We start from the raw sequence: 20,349 nt of genomic DNA on the forward strand, positions 1-20,349 counted from the left end.
AGAACACCTGCAATAACATGAAAACCCAATGGAAAGTGCTATCATCAGCAAAACTGAACAGGATTTGAGTTCAGTAAGAGAAGATCATTTATATATGAGGAAGAGTGGGTGAAATCAGGTGTTTAAACCTTGAAGAACACCTGCATTAACATGAAAATCTGAAGAGATCAATTTCCCACCATAACATGTAATGAATGATCCAAAAAAAAAATGGGCCGATTAGATTAAAACGAATTAGAAAGGGTGAAAGACATACTATAAGATGGCAATTTGCTGAGAAGCTCTATCAAAGAGCTTGAAAATGTGTGCAAGAGTATGAGTTCCTTCAAACCAAACCCCTGGCACTTGTCCAGAGGTGTAAGCAAGGATCTGAATGGCAGAACCCAAATTGGTAATCACTAATTAGTTAAGTTTTTCAGGTGTTTAAGCAGAGCAATAGGTTTTCGTGATGACAGACACTCATTTCTGTTGTTTTTTTTTGGAATTTAATGCATTTGGGCTTGCTTGCTTGTTTTATGATGTGGAGGAAGATGCTGGCCTAGCATAATATAGTGTAGAGATAATAAAGAACAGGCACTAGGTTCAGCAGGGTCACTTCAGGTTCAATGCTAGAAAATATCCTTACCTTCACGTGGCATGCTGCTGGATACTGAATAAATGGGGATGGACTAGCAATTTGAGACTTAGAAGACTAATCTGCACTAGCTTAAACTAGAAACAAATGATGGTACAACATACAAAATTTCATACCAGCTGGGACAATGCCTGGTTAAATAAGCCAACTGTTGCTTTTGTCAGGGAGCCAGTGTGGAAAGTCAGCTAATAAAACAAACTCAGTGTAAGAAGAAGATAGGCACCAACATATCAATGGAAAAGAAGTCAGACTAGTGAAGAACTAAAGGAGTACCATGTGGATACCTCAGTAATTGGCATTACTGAAATTAAGAATAATAAAAAAAAAAGGTGCAATCCTGGTAGATAATAATCATATAAATAATAAACATAATCCAGATCTGTTGCCTGACATGAAGGTTCACTTAAGGAAGAATTTTTTGAGTCATTAGAAAAGATAGCAAAAAAAGGAAAAGATAGTCCTTGCTGGGGAATTGAACAGGACAGGAAATGAATCACAGGCACACCGGAATATTTTGAGAACATTTGGAAAAAAGACTGAAGCTAATGATAATTAAAAGTACCTGCTGGATTTCTGTTTCAAAAAATGGACTAGATACTTCCAACATAAGAGAAGAGAAGATAGAAAGAAAAAGAAATTTTAGTGACTATGTTTAGTCGACAGAGGATAACAACAGTATATATATGTGTGTTAAAGATACCAGGTTATTTTAAATATAAACCTAGTTTTATTTACTCCATTTCCCAAGTAAGCAACAACAGACAAGTCAGTCAAGTTTGCGCCTGCAAGTGTTGCAAGTCTAGCTGATCCTGTACGTAGTGCAAGACCAAGGCAACTCGTGGTAAAGGTAGTATAAGCTCTGATCACTATTCTTAATATTTACCCTTAATGCAAAGCATATCTCCTGGAGGAGATGTATGCTGCTATGTATTAAAGGCAAGGGGCCACTACCCAGACCGGTTTCGACCTTTCTTGAGGTCTCATCAGTGGGAGCCAGGCTAAGAAATACTAAGTTTTAAGTAATACAGAGCTTTTATATATATATATGAGCATATCCCAGTACCGAGTTAATACTACAAATTGCTATATATATAGACAGAGGTGCTTAAGGATCAAAACTATATAACAGAGAGGAGACCTCCACATAGCCTCTAAAGGAAATGCAGAGAACCAATCAGGGCTTCTGACCTAATGTCCAGTCCTCACTTTCTGGTGGTGCACCCTGTTAGGTATCTACCTCGATACTGAACAAACAAGAATGGGCTGGCAATTTGGGATTTAGCCAACCAAATTGTATTCTTATTGGCTTAAACCAAAAAAAAAATTACAACATTACACAATTTCATGCCGGCTGGAGTATCACCCAGTTAAACAAGGCCCCGTTGTTTTTTTAGGGAACCAGGACAAACAACAAAAAGTCAGCAGAACAAATCCTAAAACCCACCCCAACTCAACATCACCAGAGTTGAAGATCGGTACTATCAACATAAGAAGCCTGAATGGCAAAGAAATGGAGCTAGCTGAGGAATTAGATAAGTACCAGATCGACTTAATAGGGGTGACAAACAAAAAAGATAAATGGTGAGATCTTTCTGAGCAATAAATACAAAATGTCATATTCAGGCAATAACAAGTAGCCATAGTATTCAAACACTAAATACAAGGCTAATCATCTTGAATGGCAGGCAGTCTCAAGTAGAGTGATGTTGACAAATATCAAATAGGTAATTGGAAAATGAGATTTATTTGTGCCTATGGTCCCACAGAAGGTTCTACTAAGGTAGAAGTGGAGGAATTTTTTGAGGCTTTAGAGAAAGCAACTGACACAATGAAAAAGGAAAAATTGTTCCTTGTTGGGGATCTAAACAGCAGCGTAGGAAGTGATTGTCAGACATACAAAAATGTTTTGGGAAAATTTGGAGATAAGAGCAAAGCTAATAATAATGACAAATACCTGTTGGATTTCTGCGCAGGATATGGACTGGTTATTACTAACACCATGTTACAATATAAAAATGTGCACAAATTCACATGGAGAGAAGAGGCAAGGAATAAGAAAGTCTCACTGACTATGTTATTGTTGATAGTGATATTGTTATGTCCCATTCTATCTTATGATTTTGTTTGTCTTACAAATTGCCTTCGTCTATATTCTTCTAACTTCTACTTTCAAGACATCACCAAAATTTCTACTAATATCCGAGTTATTGTTCCCCGTAGTATCCCTAGTATTTGTATTTTAACTGCGCTCTTTGGGATATTTAGTTTAAGATATTTTATACATAAACAGAGAAAAGGAACTCAAATATCTGAAAGTGTAACTATTGCAGTCGTGACACTATTTCTTGTTACTCAACATTAATTCCCCGCGTGATTAGGCTCGAATGTTTCTAAGCGGTGCATTGGATTAGCAATATCAGACAACTTTTTTATCATTAAACAAAAGGTTTATTATTTCTCTAAACATGGTACATATCAAAATACTCAACTAAATTACTTACACACTAAAATTAGCTTAATACAAGTAGTTGGGCTATGATTCGACAAAAGTTACTACGATCATGCCGCCACAAAATTTCATACAAAACATGAATTCACTTAACATGGACAAATTAGATCACCACACATTATTAGATTATTCAACTTCAAGTACACTAACAAAATCATTAACTACTCTAGCACATACTTATGACAATTCCAATTCTCTACACATCACACTAGGCATTCAAACTCCTCAGGCTACTTGATTACTCAATTCACACTAATCAAACTCAATATTAACAAAACCGTTTACTTCATTAACACACAACTATGTCATTAACTTTCCTTTTACAATATAGTAGGCACTCAAGATTCTTAGGACAATTAATTATTCACAAATTATCAACACTAGCTAGCTTACTTTTAACACTCTCTATCAATTCTAAAGTCCTATTATAATTTCTCCCTAATCACTTTAACAGTTCCGTATTATGACAATGGTACCTATCACAAACAACTTCTAGTTAACATAAGACAAAATTCACAATACCTTTCTTTAGCTTCACTTACGGGCCTTTACCTTCTACTGAACGAACTTGCTTGCATAACTTCTTGTAATTCAGGGCTATATGAACATCTGCGCCGTCAGCTGTACTATCCGAAACGAGGACATCGATATCTTCACAGTTTCCTATGACTCTATGGCATATTTCGCTTTCTGCATAGGAATACTGGAATAGCTTTCCCGCTCACCTTCGATTCCTTGTTGTGGCATGAGGATATAAGCCATATCTCTCCACTCAGGAACACCGTGAAATCCACTAGAAAACCAAACTAAAACCACCGCGACTATCCAAACGTTTCTTCTCCTCTGGCAAAAAGGCCTAAAGCCTCCTCGACTATCTAAACGTCTTCTCCAAAACCCAAAAGAGCCTACTCTTCCCTAACGGTGCCCTTTCTTACTTCTTTTTCCCGCCTCCTACTTGTTTTCCATCTGTCTACCAATTGGGTAGCATTTTGCCGCCATACGTCATTTTGATCGGCAACTCGTAACGAAGTTTCTATTCGGGTTTAGGCCCAAAGCGATATTCCGTTATTTCTCTTGTTAGCATCTATCTTAACCCCCTTTCAAACCTTTTCTCAGAATTCTACTTAATGCTTAATCTGTAGCCTCTTATATAGCGTATTTCATGACTCATTCTTTTATACTTATGCACTTAACTCTTTCATTCTTAATCGCATTACTATATTAATTCTTAGTTAGCTACTTATTTAATACAAATTCCTTGTTTAGTCATAATACATCTTAATACATTCTTTATTCTTTTCTTTTGTTATCTTAACTAAACAATAGACCTTTACATTTTACTCTATTTATACTGGATGCAAGAATATTTCATTAATTAAATTATCCTTTTTATGCAGGGGTTTTTATTTATGTTATTTATTTTTCATGTTACACCATGATAACTGAGAATACTATATCCTCAAGATATCAGGTGTAACAATATTTTCTCCCTGGTGCAGGACACCAAAGTGCACAGAGGAATTGAAATTGGAAGTGATCACCATTTAATCCAGAAGATAAAATTGAATTTCATATTGAAAAGAAGAACACGTAAGAAAGCTTTAAAGCCAATAAACGCTGAGCAGCTCTTAGATGTGAACTTCAGACTAAAATACACATGCTTGTGTATTTTAGTCTGAAGTTTGAGAACAGGAACCAAACTTGGAGATTCAGTGGCAAGCCCTGAAGAAAACGCTGACTGATTCAGCCAGAGAGGCATGTGGTGAGGTGTCTGAATTTTTCTATCTAAAGATAAAAAAATCAGAACTCCATGGTGGACACAGGAGGTTAAAACAAGCAGTGAAGGGAAAAGAAGAAAGCATACCAAAAGCTCCTGGAAAATAAGTCAGCTTCGACTCTTGAGATTACAGAGACAAATATAAGAAAGCTAAACAAAAGTCATGGGAGGACTTTGATAAGAAGAAAAATAAATAAATATCAAGAACGTGGCAAGATATTCTGAGGTTGTTGAAGAAGTTCAGAAATGGAAGAAAGCATGCTGTAAAAGGAATTAGAGATGATAAAGGGTGATATGAAAATAGGAGAAAAAGATAGCCTTGAAGTATGAAGTAATTACTTCAAAAAATTGTTAAATGAAACAAGCAGTGATGACAGAACAGTGGTAAAAAACACTGACCAGGCATGCAGTCAGGAATATATATCCATACTTGAAGTAGAAAAAGCCATCAAAAGCCTGAAATGTGGAAAGGCAGCAGGAGTAGATAATATTCGACCAGAAATGCTCAAGTATGGAGGTATGAAAGTCTTACAGTGGTTTCACTGCATAGTTCAGAAAGCCTGGACAGAGGGATGAATTCCAGATGATTGGAGTAGAGCTCTCATAGAACCCATATATAAAAAGGGAAATAAAACTGAATGTGAGAATTACAGAGGTATTTCTCTACTGAGTGTTCCTGGCAAAATCTATGCAAGTATACTTGAGAAACAGAAGCTTGGTGAAGAAAAAGCTGGATTCCGGCCAAATAGAGACCCTATCAGGATCAGATTTTTACTTTGTGACAGATAGTTGAGAATTCATGGGAATATAACCAGGATCTGTATTTAAGTTTTGTAGATCTGGAAAAGGTATATGACAAGGTGTCAAGAGAGAAGCTATTTGAAATGCTTCAGTTATATGGTGTCAATGGGGCATTATATCAAGCAATACTTAGTCTTTATTTGAGTTGTAAGTCAGCAGTTAGAATTGAAGGAAGTACAGGAAGGTGGTTTAATGTTAAATCTGGTGTCAGACAAGGACTTACATTATCCCCTTATTCATTATCTACATGGATCACATTATGAAGGAAAGTGGTATTAAACGTGATATTAAAATTGGAGATGTTCATCTCAGCTCTTTGTTTTATGTGGATGATGTTATTTATACTTCTAAATGAATTCACTACAAGTCTGCAAGATTCCCTGACTAAAGTTAATAACTGTTGTAATAGATATGGTATGAAGGTTAGCATTAAAAAGACAAAGACAATGAAAATATCAACTGCATTGTGAATGGAAAAATTAAATATGGAAATAGACAAAATTAACAAAGCTGGTATGGTAGGAAGTCAATTGAATAAATTTATATGGAAGAAGAGAGAAATTAGTCAAAACACTAAATTAGCTATATACTAGACAATATTCAAGCCAATCTAACTTATGGATCTGAGAGCTGGGTCAGAAGTATAACACTTGACCAAAGCCTAGAAACCGCAGATATGAGTCCTGAGAAAGATTAGGAGCATGAAAAGATGACATCAATGGCAATATCATATAAAAATGAGGATATCAGGAAAGAACTTGACATTGTCAGCATCCAGGAATGCATTCGCAGAGTTAATGTCAGGTGGTATGGTAACTTAAACAGAATGGAAAGATTACTAAAAGAGGTGTTCTCTGCCAGGTTTGCAGGAAAAAAAAAAAGACACAGAGGAAGACCAAGATATATGTGGATTATTACAGTAAAAAGTGCCTTAGAAGAGAGAAATATAAGATCTGATAATATTGGAGTCTTGACAGGTAACAGACTGATTTGGAGGAAAATTGTAGATAGGAAGAATGAATGAATGCGGAAGAATAATTTTATTGACTGCAGATGGTACTCTATTGTCAGAAGCTGATGAGTTCAATTAACGAGTGCTCACTTTGCTAAGATATATCCAAACAGGTGTATGAAACATGGTGCAAGGTGCTATTGCTACATTGGATGAAGAGTTAGAGGTGCATGAGAATGAGGTTGAAGAGCTGTTGTATAATCTGGATAAGAATTTGTCAATAGGGACAGATGGAATGTTAGCATGCTGGCTAAATGAATGTAGTAATGATGTAGTTTTCCATGTAGTACTATCATGTCCTGTACACCCCTTGAGGGTGTGTGTGTGTGTGTGTGTGTGTATCAGGAATTTGATGGCGATGATATATATACACAGAGGATTTGAAACGGGAAGTGATCAACACTTGGTTTTAAGCAGGATATATTTTTATCCTGCTTAAAATCTTGTACTGAAAACAAATATATGTAAGAAAGTTTTAAAAAGAAGTAAAGCCAAGCAGTTTTCATAAATAAACTGTAGACTCACATAGATATGAATATTATTCAAGAAGAAATGAAAGTTTGAAAAATAAGAACTGAACCTTGGACATTCAGTGGCAAACTTCGAAGAAAATATTCATGATTCAGCTAGGAAGACATGTGGCAGAGCTGTGTAAATGATAGAAAAATCAATAGTTCATGGATGGCAGATGCCAGAAATTAAAGAGACAATCCTAGAAAAAAGTATCTTAAAAGTTCCTAGCAAGTTAGCAAATGCCCTCAGAGAACAAAGAAAAATTAAAAAAGCCAAGCTATATGGTAAAAAGAGTTAAAGAAGACTCATGGAAAGACTTTGGTAAAAAACATACCAGATAAATACACCTTAGGAGAATACTATTTTTGGTCCCATGGTATCAGTTATTAAATGTCAGCAATGCATGGGAATCTGAAAAAGTGCTTAAATGAGGCAGTATATGAATGTATCCCTAGAGTTTGAAGAATAAATAGAGCAGGAATGAGATGTGCAACCTTATTAAGCAAGAGATCTACAAGAAGATGACGTGGAAAGAATATTGTGAGAATAAGAGTGAGAGAAGTTCTGAAATGTATAAAGCGCAGACCAGAAAAGTAACAAGTACTGTGTGGAAAACTAAATCAGAGTATGAAAAGAAATTGGCTATACAGTCTAAATGCAAAAGAAAGAAAGAAAGAATGAATGTGGCAGAATAATTTTATTGAATGCAAATGGGTACTGTATTGTCAGAAGCTGATGAGACTGTTCAATTAATGAGTGTGCACTTTGCTAAGATATATCCAAACAGGTGTATGCAACATGGTGCTATTGCTACATTGAAGAGTTAGAGGTACATGAGAATGAGGTTGAAGAGCTGTTGTATAATCTGGATAAGAATTTGTCAATAGGGACAGATGGAATATCAGCATGCTTGCTAAATGAATGAATTTAACAGAAAGGTCTTTCACATGTTTGTATAACTTGAGTCTCAGTTCAGGAATGATACCACAAGAACGAAAGGAATGTATGATAGTTCCATTGTACAAGTATGATACAAAAATGGGTGTATCTACTACCGACCTATCAGTATCTCTGGTATGGTGGTGAAGATTTTAAAGAAGTTGGTAAGAACTCACATACAGAAATGGGTAGACAAACATGCCATACTCTGCAAGCAACAGCATTGGTTTATTAAAAGTCAGGTTTTAGCAATTTGTTCATATTTTATAACTATGTTATGGCCAAGCTAGATAAAGGGAATGGATATGTAATGATATGTTGGATTTTTCTAAGGCATTTGATAGGATATCACACAAAAGGCTGTTGCATAAACTGGAGAATATGGGATTGAAATATAAACTTGACTTGGATAAGTGGATGGTTGAGAGACATATCAAAAAGGAAAATATGGTGGGTGTGAATCCATCAGATTTAAGGTGACCAGCAGTGTACCTCAGTGTTCAGTCCATACCTAATTACATTGGGAAGGGTGTGTACAGGAGCTGTGCAATTGTTTTGTTAAATAATGTTAATTATTTAAATTATATGTCTGCTGGCTGTCTGAGCCTTTGTAAAATCTTAACTATTTATTTTAACTTAACCTTGTCTTATCTGTGCTTTGTTCAATTACACCAAGTTAAGACAATCGTCTGCTTTAACATAAACCTCTCAAGATCAACCCTATCCTGACCAATTCCCCCCCCCCCCCCAGCTATTAAATAACCTTTGTATTATAAGTATATTTATTTCTAATACTGGGAGAACTCTGGAAAATTTATTTAGTTAACGACTGCATTCAATATATTCAAAAACTTCCAGTACAGTTTACTGTGAGAATATCTAAAAGCTTAATTAACAGTCGTGGCTACTATTTAATACTTTCACTCACAGGTCCATAATTTTTTTGGAAACAGTGCACTGCATAAAGATCAGGTGGTACACTTCTTTAACAAAACAAACATGTTTATTTCAAATTAAAAGGCAAATATACAAGATCATACACTATTAAAGAGCTTCCTCTTACTTCTGCTCTAAGCATATAATTTTAGCAATTTAACATTTTTTTATATACACTGAGTCATGCAACATTATGACACATAGGAAAAAACTGTCAGCCCTTCTCAATACTAGGATTATCATGCTCTATAAATTCTATGGTAAACTATCTCCAATTCTATTTTTTTTTTATAATTATTCCTTACTTTTATTTCTCAGTCCGGAACAATGAACTATGTTCAGACAAAAAAAAGTCCCATTGACTTTCAGTCGATTTTCCATATCTTAGATAAACATAAAATGTACTCTCATATCTTCATTAACACACAACTCTATACCAGTTCCTAGTTCCTTTGCAGGTTCCGTTGATTGCCTATCCATTTCAGGCTTTGACTTTCATATAGGGCCTGTCTTTACAGTCGTCTCACATAGATGACTCCCAGGGCTTGAAGCACACTTTTACCGATGTTTCTGGGTCGGCATTCGATGCACATTGCAGGTTTTCTCACTGGCAAGGCATGCTGGTCCGTCTTTCTTTTGTTCCTTCGATGGCTTCAAAGCGCCCATGGCTATGTTCTCCTGACTTCAAACTGGCTGACGAACACGATGCATGGCGAAAGGACTGGATCCCAAGTTCTCTCTCCTTCTTGTAACTTAGAGGACCTCATATATACAGCTCTTCAGGTCCCTGGACTAAGGGTCGAGGCCACTGAGGATTCCCACAAAAAGCAGTCTTGACCTTCAATGCTAATGTTCACTTCTAATTCTCATGGAAAACACACACATAATCTTGTTTACAAAAAGTGGAACTGCTTAAGATCTAAACAGCCTTTTATGACACTGTCCTTGAAGCTTTCATCTGGCTGACTTAGAGCACAATTAAAAGCACTTACTTTGTATATACAATTCCTACGTTTCTTTCAAAACTGTACTACATCAATACTGTGCCAATTGCTATGGTTTTGTCCTTGAATCATACAACTTAAACATTTGATATTTACAGTTTTCGTACAACTTGCATGTTACTTACCTTAGAGTTAGCTATAATAAGTTTAGTTTAATCCTTTATCCAAGTGTGAGCAAACAAAGTTTGCGCCTGAAAGTATCTTCAGGACTGGAGTAAGGTGGTATAACATCGGGCAACTCGTTGCAAAGGTGGAGCAAGCTAACATCATTCCTATCTCAGAATCTCCCATAATGCAAAACACATCTCGTTGAGGATTTGGCAATTCCTATAGGTAAAGATGACCTTGCTAATGCATCTGCCTGGTATCTCCACTTGGGCCTGGCTCCCACTGAAGAGACCTCAATAAAGGTCGAAACTAGTCTGGGTAGTGGCCCTTCCCTTAATGCATAACATTATACATATCCGCAAGGAGATGTGTTTTGCATTATGGGAGATACTGAGATAGGAGTGATGTTAGCTTGCTCCACCTTTGCAACGAGTTGCTGGGTGTTGTACCACCTTACCCCAGTCCTGAAGATACTTTCAGGCGCAAACTTTGTTTGCTCACACTTGGATAAAGATTGCGCACCATTTGGCAGCTCCTATAGGTAGAGATGACCTTGCTAATGCTTCTAGCTGGTATCTCCACTTGGGCCTGGCTCCGACTGAGGAGACCTCAATAAAGGTCGAAACTAGTCTGGGTGATGGCCCTTCCCTTAATGCATAACATTGGACATGTCCACAAGGAGATGGGTTTTACATTGTGGGAGATGCTGAGATGGGAGTGATGTTGGCTTGCTCCACCTTTGCAACGAGTTGCCCGGTGTTGTGCCACCTTGCCCCAGTCCTGAAGATGCTTTCAGACGCAAACTTTGTTTGCTCACACTTGGATAAAGGATTAAACTAAATTTATTATAGTCTAACCAAGTGAAAAATAAACTTTCAACTTAGAGTTAGCTACATGGGCTTTCACAAAATTTACCATGTTAATACAGAAATATTTATCTTGTTTATGAGTTGTGACCTCTGTAAAAGTCTATGCAAAACAAAAAAGGAAAATTCCTACTGCATCGAATTTTACAAATTTATCTTTTGGAGAATGCAGCAGAAAGCTGATTTGCTTGATGGAATTTCCTTAGGATACATTCAGAGGTGTTTCTCGTATGGGTTATCTATCCCATTTGATAGTGGCACTCAACTCATCCCACATACACAAGGTGTACGTGTGCATGTGAGATTTTCTAATCCAAAGCAGAAAGCAACTTCACCAGAGAATCTTTTGTCATCTCAACAAACCTATAAATAGCAAACTGATCTATTCATTTTAGGAAAGAGCCGCAGTTTCAACCTTGTCCATGCACAGTCTAGAAACTGTCCAGTTTCAAATATCTATTTCTGCAAAAGCAGTGATATGAAACTTATCTTGGCACACAGAAGTAGACAACATGACACCTTCAAAGAGAGAAGTAACTGACCACCCATTTACAGCTTGTTTAGAGAATCCTTCTCCACAATATAGTCATTACCATGAACACAACAATCCTCCTTCACTATCACTGGAATAAAAGGAACTAATTCCTGGCTGAGCAGGACAATAGTATCACAATTCAGTTTCCAACATAACAGCATCATTATCCCTCCCCAAATAAATAAATATGGAGAGAAGATATTTTTCTTGCATATTTAATTGCCTAGAACCATATGAAGAATGATCCTAAAATTGACTTTGTAGACTTCATTGATCTTGTAATTATTACATTTAACAATCAATGTCTATGTAAACTCTGCCTGAATGCAGAGAAACCCATGTTAATCAATCCAGTTGATCTTTTGTACATAAGAGTGCTATTTTTAATAAAAAAAAATTCCATAGGATATCTATCCCACACATTAAAGATGACTTCCACTATCCTATGGGAGTCATCTCTTTTGGAATTAGGAGGAAAATGGTTAATGATTTTTTGGGTTGTGACCATTGAGAGAAGTGTGTTTAATGGCAGAAATTTATTGCTGAAGAAATTCTGATGAAGAATAGACTAGACTGTGGGCTCTTGATAGCATATAACCATCTTTTTTTACTGATGTTTGATGAATGTAAGTCAGAGAAAGTAGGTTTGTAGTGGACAAAAAGCAGATAGGGAACTGTGTTTCTCTTTTTAAGAGGACATCAAGAGGCTATAGTGAATTTGATTCTGGGATGTAGGTTGTTATTTTTGTAAGAAGATATCCAATTCTTGACATGAGTTTTTCCAAATGGCAAAAACATTATCCATATAATGGAGCCAAAAAGAGGGTGTGGGATTTATGCTGATTATTATTTTTCTCTAGATATTCTAGATAAAAAGTTGGCAAAAATTGGAGACCATCACATTTCCTTCAATCTGTAAAGTTTCCCATTCCAGCTGAAATATCCTGAATTCATGAACTTGAAGAGGTCTACGATGTTTGATGGAAATTCAGAAGACAGAATTTCTAAGGTATCATTCGAAGATATGCTGTGAAAAGTGAGATAATGTCAAAATTGACTATAGGAGTTCAAGTTTCAAATCTCTAATTTTTGAAATAAAATCCAGTGTGTGTGTATTTATAAAAAAGGTCAGGAATGGGAGTAAGGAGATTTGATGAGAGAAACAATGAAATACAAAACACCCAAATATGGATGTCTAGCAACCATAATAGAACAAAATAATAAACTTAATTATTAAAAGATTGACTTATATCCTATATATTTAAAAACTATTTCATGAAAACAAACACAGAAGCATTCTTACCACTTGCTTGGGCTTTCACTTTTCCCTTTATGTAATTGGCTCCAAAAATAGGCTGCTCCAACTCTATTGATGATAGACTGAAGAATGGGAAACTAAAAGACTGCAATCTATCCTTTGTATCTTTGTTGGTAAATATCATCTATAAAAGTTAGTTATGTAGATATAAATAAAAATTGGACAGCAAATGTGCTACATTAACCTTAAACCATGAGAACAGTCATGGTGCATAACTATGTACTCATTTTAGAGTCAAGATTACAAATATTCAGATATCGGAAAATGCCCCACTCCCTTCATTTTTTTTTTTTTTTTAAATATGAATCCTACTCATAAAAGATTAAATGCTACAGTACCATTTTCTGACCTAGTTAGACAAGCAGTTAATGTATCATCTCTCCAACTAACAGACTGCAGGTCTGAAAACAGCTGTGGCATGGATGTTTTTTTTTTTTTTTTTAGGTGGAAGATGAATTTCATTGCCCAGTGTGAGACCACTGCCCTCCATACTGAAACTATGAAGTGGCTTGATAAAGCTCAATTTTTGGTCTCTTGAGTAAGGTTTCTGGACTTCATAAAATAATAAATAAACACAAAAGAAAAAAATAAATCCTTAGCTTGCCCATGGTCCTAAAGAGGTTTATAACCTTTTGTGTGTGGGGGAGACACTGTTTTCGGTGGGCTAAGAAGCAGATAATCTGGAAATCTAAGAGACCAAACATGGGACTTTTTCAGACTACTCAGGTTACCAAGTTAATAGTGCAGCAGAAATTATGGAAGATTCATCTGTCAGCTAAAGCCAAGTACAAAACATGCCTGCCAAACATTTCAATCATATCAGGATTTAAACTGAGCTTGGTTGCAGAAGCAGATACACTATTCACTTGACTAATCAGGCTAGCATGTGCATGTTTTGAGAAGCTTCAAAGAGGCACATGCACAGCGTGGCACAAGACTGTTAGAATTAGTGAAACCTGGCTCACAGACGCAGTAACCAGAAGTCCAGTGTATAGTATTTTTAGAAACAAACAGCACAGATAGGAGAGGAGGGTGTGCTACTAATGATAACATGATTTTAGTCCAGTTATGGTTGAAACTAATAAAAGAAATAATGGTGATGTTCAGAGAATTTGAAGGCTAATTGGTGTGAAGTGGAAACTAAATAAAATATGGTGTGGCACTGCCACAGACCTGGCAGTTCGTTTGCTAGGAACAATGAAATGCATCACCAGTCTACCCTGATGTTTACTAAACAAGTAATCATTATGGGCAATGTTCTCTCTCTCTCTCTCTAAGCTGTGTGCATGCACACCATCAAAAAGGGAGGGGTATATATTTAGTAAATGGGAGGATGAAATTTTTGCTATTAGAATGTAATTTACAGTCAATTTCTGAACATACTATAAAATCAAATTACATGATAAATCTTATTTCATTTTATGAGGTAATTTCTCCAATGTGCCCATTCTAATATTACTCTAACACATTCCAATTAATACATTAATTAGTTACTTTTAGCCTGAGACATGCGAGTAAACTGATACTGATTTCAGCAAATTGAAGGGCATATTTGTTTAGTGAATCTACTTCTGGAAGGTATAGTCACTTGAACTTTTGCAGCTATGCAAATTGAAGTGAATTAATTCAGTGCTTGCTATTTTACAGGTTATAGCTAGACAAACAAAGGAAAATATTAACACGAGAAATGTTACACGAATGGTTAGTGCATTAAACAGAACTTCCTATATGGTTTAGGCATAGAATATCGTATTCTAGAATCCTGGCACAATTTGTTTATAAACTGCACACACACACACACACACACACACATATATATATAGTATTTCAGTTGAAAAAAAAATAAACATTTAGGTTGCTCTTACAGAATATTTAGTATGCAATGTACACTTTTTTTTTTTAAACCAAGATATTGCCACCACTTAGGCATATCAAATTATGAGTTTGTGACTTGTGACTATCACTATTGTGAGCACAGGCTACTACACACACACACACACACACACACAGTGTCCTGAAACTTGCACACAAAATGTCTTTCATGCACACATGGGCTGGCAAAAACTAGACAGCACGTTGATTATGGGTGAACTTCAATTATCTGAACACTGACTGGATAGCAGAGAAAACATTCTCAAGTAACATATGAATGAAGGAACTAAACATCAAGAAATGCAAGATCTGATAATAGCATCAAAAGAAATCTCAATTAAGGATGTGAGTGTTTTATCACCAGCCAGTACAGCATGACAGTGATCATGCTGCACTTGCTTGAGTTCTATGACCAAATAGGGTGGGAGTGAAATGGACATATGACTTTATTAAAGCAACAGATCCATAAGCACATGATGTGGAAGAAATACTGTAAGAAGTTCTGTAATATATAAAAAAACAATCCAGAAAAATTATGCATATAGGTAGAAAACTAAGAGTATGAAAAGTACAGACTATGCAGGCTAAAAGCAACTCAGGAGTTTTATTGTTATGGTGCAAGTAAAAGAAAGAATGAATATGGAAAAATACTGGATGCAGAGAACAGTAACCCTGTGTCAGAAGCAGATGTGCCTGTTCAAATAATGAGTGCTTGCTTTGCTAAGATTTGTTAACCTTGTGTATTAAATTATTCTGGATCAGAGAAAGTAGTTGGAAGTTTTTCACTTGGTACTTCCAACTACTTTCTCTAATCAAGAGTAATTTAATAATAAGGTACGACACCTTTTGGCAACACGTACATGAAAATATGACTTCTGCATTACCTCAACCTTGGTATCACACCTGGGTCTGACTCCCACTGAAGAGACCTCAATAAAGGTTGACACCAGTCTGGGTAGTGATCCTTCCCCTAATGCATAGCATTATACATACCCGTAAAGATGTGCTTTGCATTATGGGATACTAAGGCAAGTGATGAAGTCTTAGCTTCTTTATACAAGTTGCCCCAGTCCTGAAAATAGTTCAGGCACAAACTTGTTTGCTTACACTTGGATAAAGGATTAAACCAAGTATATGATTTCTTGGTATCTTTAATTTGTAGTATAACCAAGTGGAAAACTTCCAACAATGATATAATTCACAGTGTAAAAGGAGATATTCAGTTGTTTGCTGATTGATTATGCTAAATTATGAAGAGTAATGTCAGGAAATTCTGATGTGTTGTTGTTACCAGGAGATGAAATCGTTTTGAACCAAAATGAAACGTTCCTCTCAGAACAATTCAAAAGGAACTTTTTTTCTAATCACACGAATCCATAATCCCAGATAGAATTTTTTTGTTATTGTGAATTCATTCAGATTATAACAATTTATTTGTTCCTCTGAAGATATTTTTTGGAGCAAAAAATTTCACTCAGAAAATAATGCTCCATTCAAATAAAAAAATAAAAAAAATAAAATAGAAAAAAATATATATTTATATTTATTTATTGACTATTCAGGATTAATTTCAGAATTATGATGATGATCATCATCAGTTGCATCTGTCTTGGGACTGGTAGCTCAGCAGCAATTTCCTCCATTCCGCTCTGTCATTGGCTTTCTTTTTAACTGCCTGGTAACTCCTCAAACTAGTGCTGTCTTTGACTTGGTCAAGAAAGCTTTTCCTTGGTCTGCCACTTCTTCTTTCCCCCTCTATTTTGCCTTCAGTTATTTTCACAAGTCCATCATGTCGAAGCTATCCCTTCTAATTTTGATTGATTTAATTAGAGTTCTTGTTTCGTTTCTCTCTCTCTCAGGACTTGTTCATTTGAATTTTTTCTGTCCATTTTATTTTGTTCATGTGGCACCAGCACCACATTTCAAAAGCCTCCAATCTTCTCTGCCTAGAATTCAGGTTTCACATCTATACAGTGCAATGCTCCATATCAATGTCTTTACTAATTTTTTTTTCAATTGTAAGTTGAGGTTTCCTGTTGAAATGTTTTCATCTTAGAGAATTGGGCTTTTGCATTGTTTATTCTTGATCTTATGTCTTCTCTTGTTCTGCCATCTTCTGTTATTAGGCTTCCTAAATATTTAAAGCTTTTCACTTGTTTTATTTGTTTCCTGCTGATGTCTATATGCTCTATATTGATAGGGATTTTGTCTGTAACAATGATTTTAGTCTTTTCATTTTATATTTTTCAAGGTTATTATTTAGTAATTGTACATTGTTTTTAACGTTCTTCTGTTTTCTGCTACAAGCAAAATCATCAGCAAATCTCATACATGACTTGCTCATCATTTATCTTTATGCCACTATTTATTTTATCTTTGTTTCCTGAATGGCCTTTTCAATATATAAATTAAATAAAAGTGGTGAAAGTATACATCCTTGTCTTACTCCACTCCTTATATTTATTATTTTCTCCTTATCATTGATTTTAATCCCTCCATTTTGATTTTTGTAAATTTGATAAATTATTTTCCTATCCCTCAAATCTATGCCAATATCAGTTAGACAATTTAGGAGTATTTGCTGGTTTACTTTATCAAACGATTTCTCTAAATCAAGGAAGCAAATGTAAGTATTTTGACTAAGGTCTAATCTTCTCTCTATTATCGTTCTTACACAGAGTATTGCCTCTCTTGTTCCTTTATTCTTTCTGAATCCAAACTGGTCTTCACCCAATAGACAATCTATTTTTGAATAATTTTTAGCAGAATTTTGCTAACATGTGGGATTAAAGCTATCGTTCTAAATTGGCTGCATTTGTTTGCATTATTTTTTTTTGGGTATTAGCATCATGGTTGATTTCATAAACTCCTTTGGTATTTCTCCTCTATCAGATTTGGGCTATTAATTGATAAAGTAAGGTTTTTGTCTCATCACCTAGATTTTGTAGCAGTACTATAGGAATATTGTCTACACCTGGACTTTTTCCCTTACTCATTTCGGACAGTGCTTTATCAAATTCTTCTCGCATTATTGGGGGGGTCCTAGATTATCTTCATTTTGATTTTCTATGCTGATATCAACATCAAGTTCATTGCCATTATAGAGATTTCAAGATAATTCTTCCATTCCATTAATATATCCTCAGATTCTATTAGTAATTTGACATTTTCATCTTTGATGGCATTGTTTTTGCTGTTCTTATTAAATTTGAAAGTCAGTTTGTTAATTTCTTTATAGCCTTTCTCTATGTTTTCTTTTTTAAATAATTCATCCATGTTATTACATTGTTCTTCTAGGTATTCTTTTTTTGGCTTGTCTACATTTTCTTGTAATTTGATTTTAAAGATATTTGTATTTGGCCACATCTTGTTTAACAGCATTTTTATATTTTCTTCTTTCATCCATAAGGCCAAGTATTTCATCTGTTATCCAATGTTTTCTTTTTTCTTTTTCTGCATTTTTCAATAATTGATTTGATGAATTTGTAATCAACTCTTTAATCATATTTAATTGGTGTTCAATATTATTCTGACTATTTATGTTTCCTGGAATGTTATGATCAGTTGCCTCTTGGTATCCTCTCTTTACTTCTTTACTTTTTAATTTTTCAAGGTTCCATCTTATTGGTTTGTATCTTTGGATTTGTTTCCTATGTTTCAGTTCTGTTTTCATTAAGAAAAGGTTATGGTCACTACTAATGTCGGCATTTGGATAGCTTTTGCAATTTTTTTTATTTGGTTTCTGTATCTTTTCTTGACCAATATATAATCTATCTGATATCTATTTGAATCCCCAGGAGCTTTCCAGATATATCTTCTTCTTTTTGGAACTTGAAATAGTGTATTTGCTACAAGTAACTGTTTTTGTGTACAAAATTCTATTAATTGCTTTCCTCTTTCATTCCTACGTCCAAGACCAAATCTTTCTGAAACATTATCATTGCTCTCTTCTCCCACTATAGCATTCCAATCTCCCATTATTATTGTATTGTCTGTCTTTAAAGCTGCTCCAGATTTCTTCTATTTGTTCATAAATTTCTTCTATTTCTTCATCGCTATGTTGTGATGCTGCTATGTAGACCATTAAAATATTGAGGTATACTGGCTCATTTTGAATGCTTATCGCCATGATTCTGTCACTATGGTTATTTATTGTAGTGATTAACTTTCCAACTTTTTTATGAAGCATTGCAACACCTGACTCATCCTTCTTTTGTCCTGAATATATTATCTGAAATCACCCTGTCCCTCCCATCTTGTCTCACTAATGCCCAGAATGTCTATTTCAAGTCTTTCCATTTCTTTTTTCACATTTTCTATTTTACCTGGTTCTAGCAGTATTCTTGCATTCTATGTCTTCATTTTTGAATAAGTACAGGATTTTGTTGGCTGTCGACCAGAAAATCCTGGTTACTTCTCCTGCCGGGCATGATTCCTGACTCCTTTAGTGAAGGCTCCATCGCAGATCTCGACTTCATTTTTAACTTTCATTGCTGCTTTTACTTGGGAATGTAATGTGGTGGTTTCCCCTTGCCTTCCACATCGAAGTATTATAACATGTATGCTACAGGAGGTTAATATAAGTAGCGCTGCTGCCCACTACTATAACTATTAGTGGTTAGCTTCAGGGAGAATGGAGGACCTCCTCCTGGGGTTAGTGAGCAAGAAAAGAGACAGACAGAAAGTTTTAAGTAAAGAATCCTCATTAGGAAGAATGTTAGTATGAGGGTAGAAGCAGGAAGTGGAAGAGTTAGAGAAAAGTATGACCAAAAGCTTAGCTCTGGGATCCCAGGTTAGCCATGCCCATGCCTGCAAGTTGCAAGCCCCATAGGGATTGAGAATTATGATAGTGAAAAAAAAATAATAAAAAATGATGCAAGAGTAGTATTTATTTATTGTTACTATTAACAAGGATAAAGAAAACTGATAATTTAAATTTACTGAAATACAAATTGTAAAAAGAAAAATTTTATTTATAGAGAAGATATAAGCAGTGTGTGTGCACACTGCATGTATGTTTTGTGATGGATTTCTAAAAAAAAATATAAAAAAAGTTTTCAATCAGAGCATTATTTTCTGCTTCTGGCTGAAGAATAGAGATGTCATTTCAATGTTGCTATGTAAAAAATGTAAAGTTATACACTTTGACCAGAGAAGATGGAATGAGGTTTATCACATTGGTAGAACTTTGCTTCAGGAGGTGGATGAGGCAAGGAATTTGGACATATTGGCAGAGAGGGAACTGAAGTTCAGGGTCCACATGATGGAAGTTGGCAAGGTTATCTCCCCCCCCCTCAAAAAAAAATAATCACTGCTATATTGCAAATAACATTGACATAAGGAGGTGATAGTTCCACTCTATAAAAGGTGCTAATTAGGCCTCATAATAAATTTAGTTTAATCCTTTATCCATGTGTGTGCAAACAAAGTTTGCGCCGAAAGTATCTTCAGGACTGGGGTAAGGTGGTGCAACACCAGGCAACTCCTTACAAAGGTGGAGCAAGCTACCAACACTCCTATCTCAG

At 35.4% G+C, this 20,349-nt stretch overlaps 1 protein-coding gene across 1 annotated transcript in view; it reads right to left on the reverse strand.

The window, feature by feature from the left end:
* The window catches only part of Wbp2 (WW domain binding protein 2), a 99,577-nt gene that overhangs the window by 46,556 nt on the left and 32,672 nt on the right, over positions 1–20,349 (reverse strand). Inside the window, exon 3 of the mRNA XM_090407683.1 lies at positions 12,938–13,076. Within this exon, the coding sequence (XP_090263809.1) occupies positions 12,938–13,076 (139 nt within the window). The remainder of the gene's footprint in view (positions 1–12,937; positions 13,077–20,349) is intronic.

The sequence above is a fragment of the Typopeltis vanoorti genome, chromosome 17 (genome assembly GCF_054136105.1).
Source record: "Typopeltis vanoorti isolate ZY-2024b chromosome 17, IOZ_Tvanoo_1.0, whole genome shotgun sequence".
Lineage (NCBI taxonomy): Eukaryota > Metazoa > Arthropoda > Arachnida > Uropygi > Thelyphonidae > Typopeltis > Typopeltis vanoorti.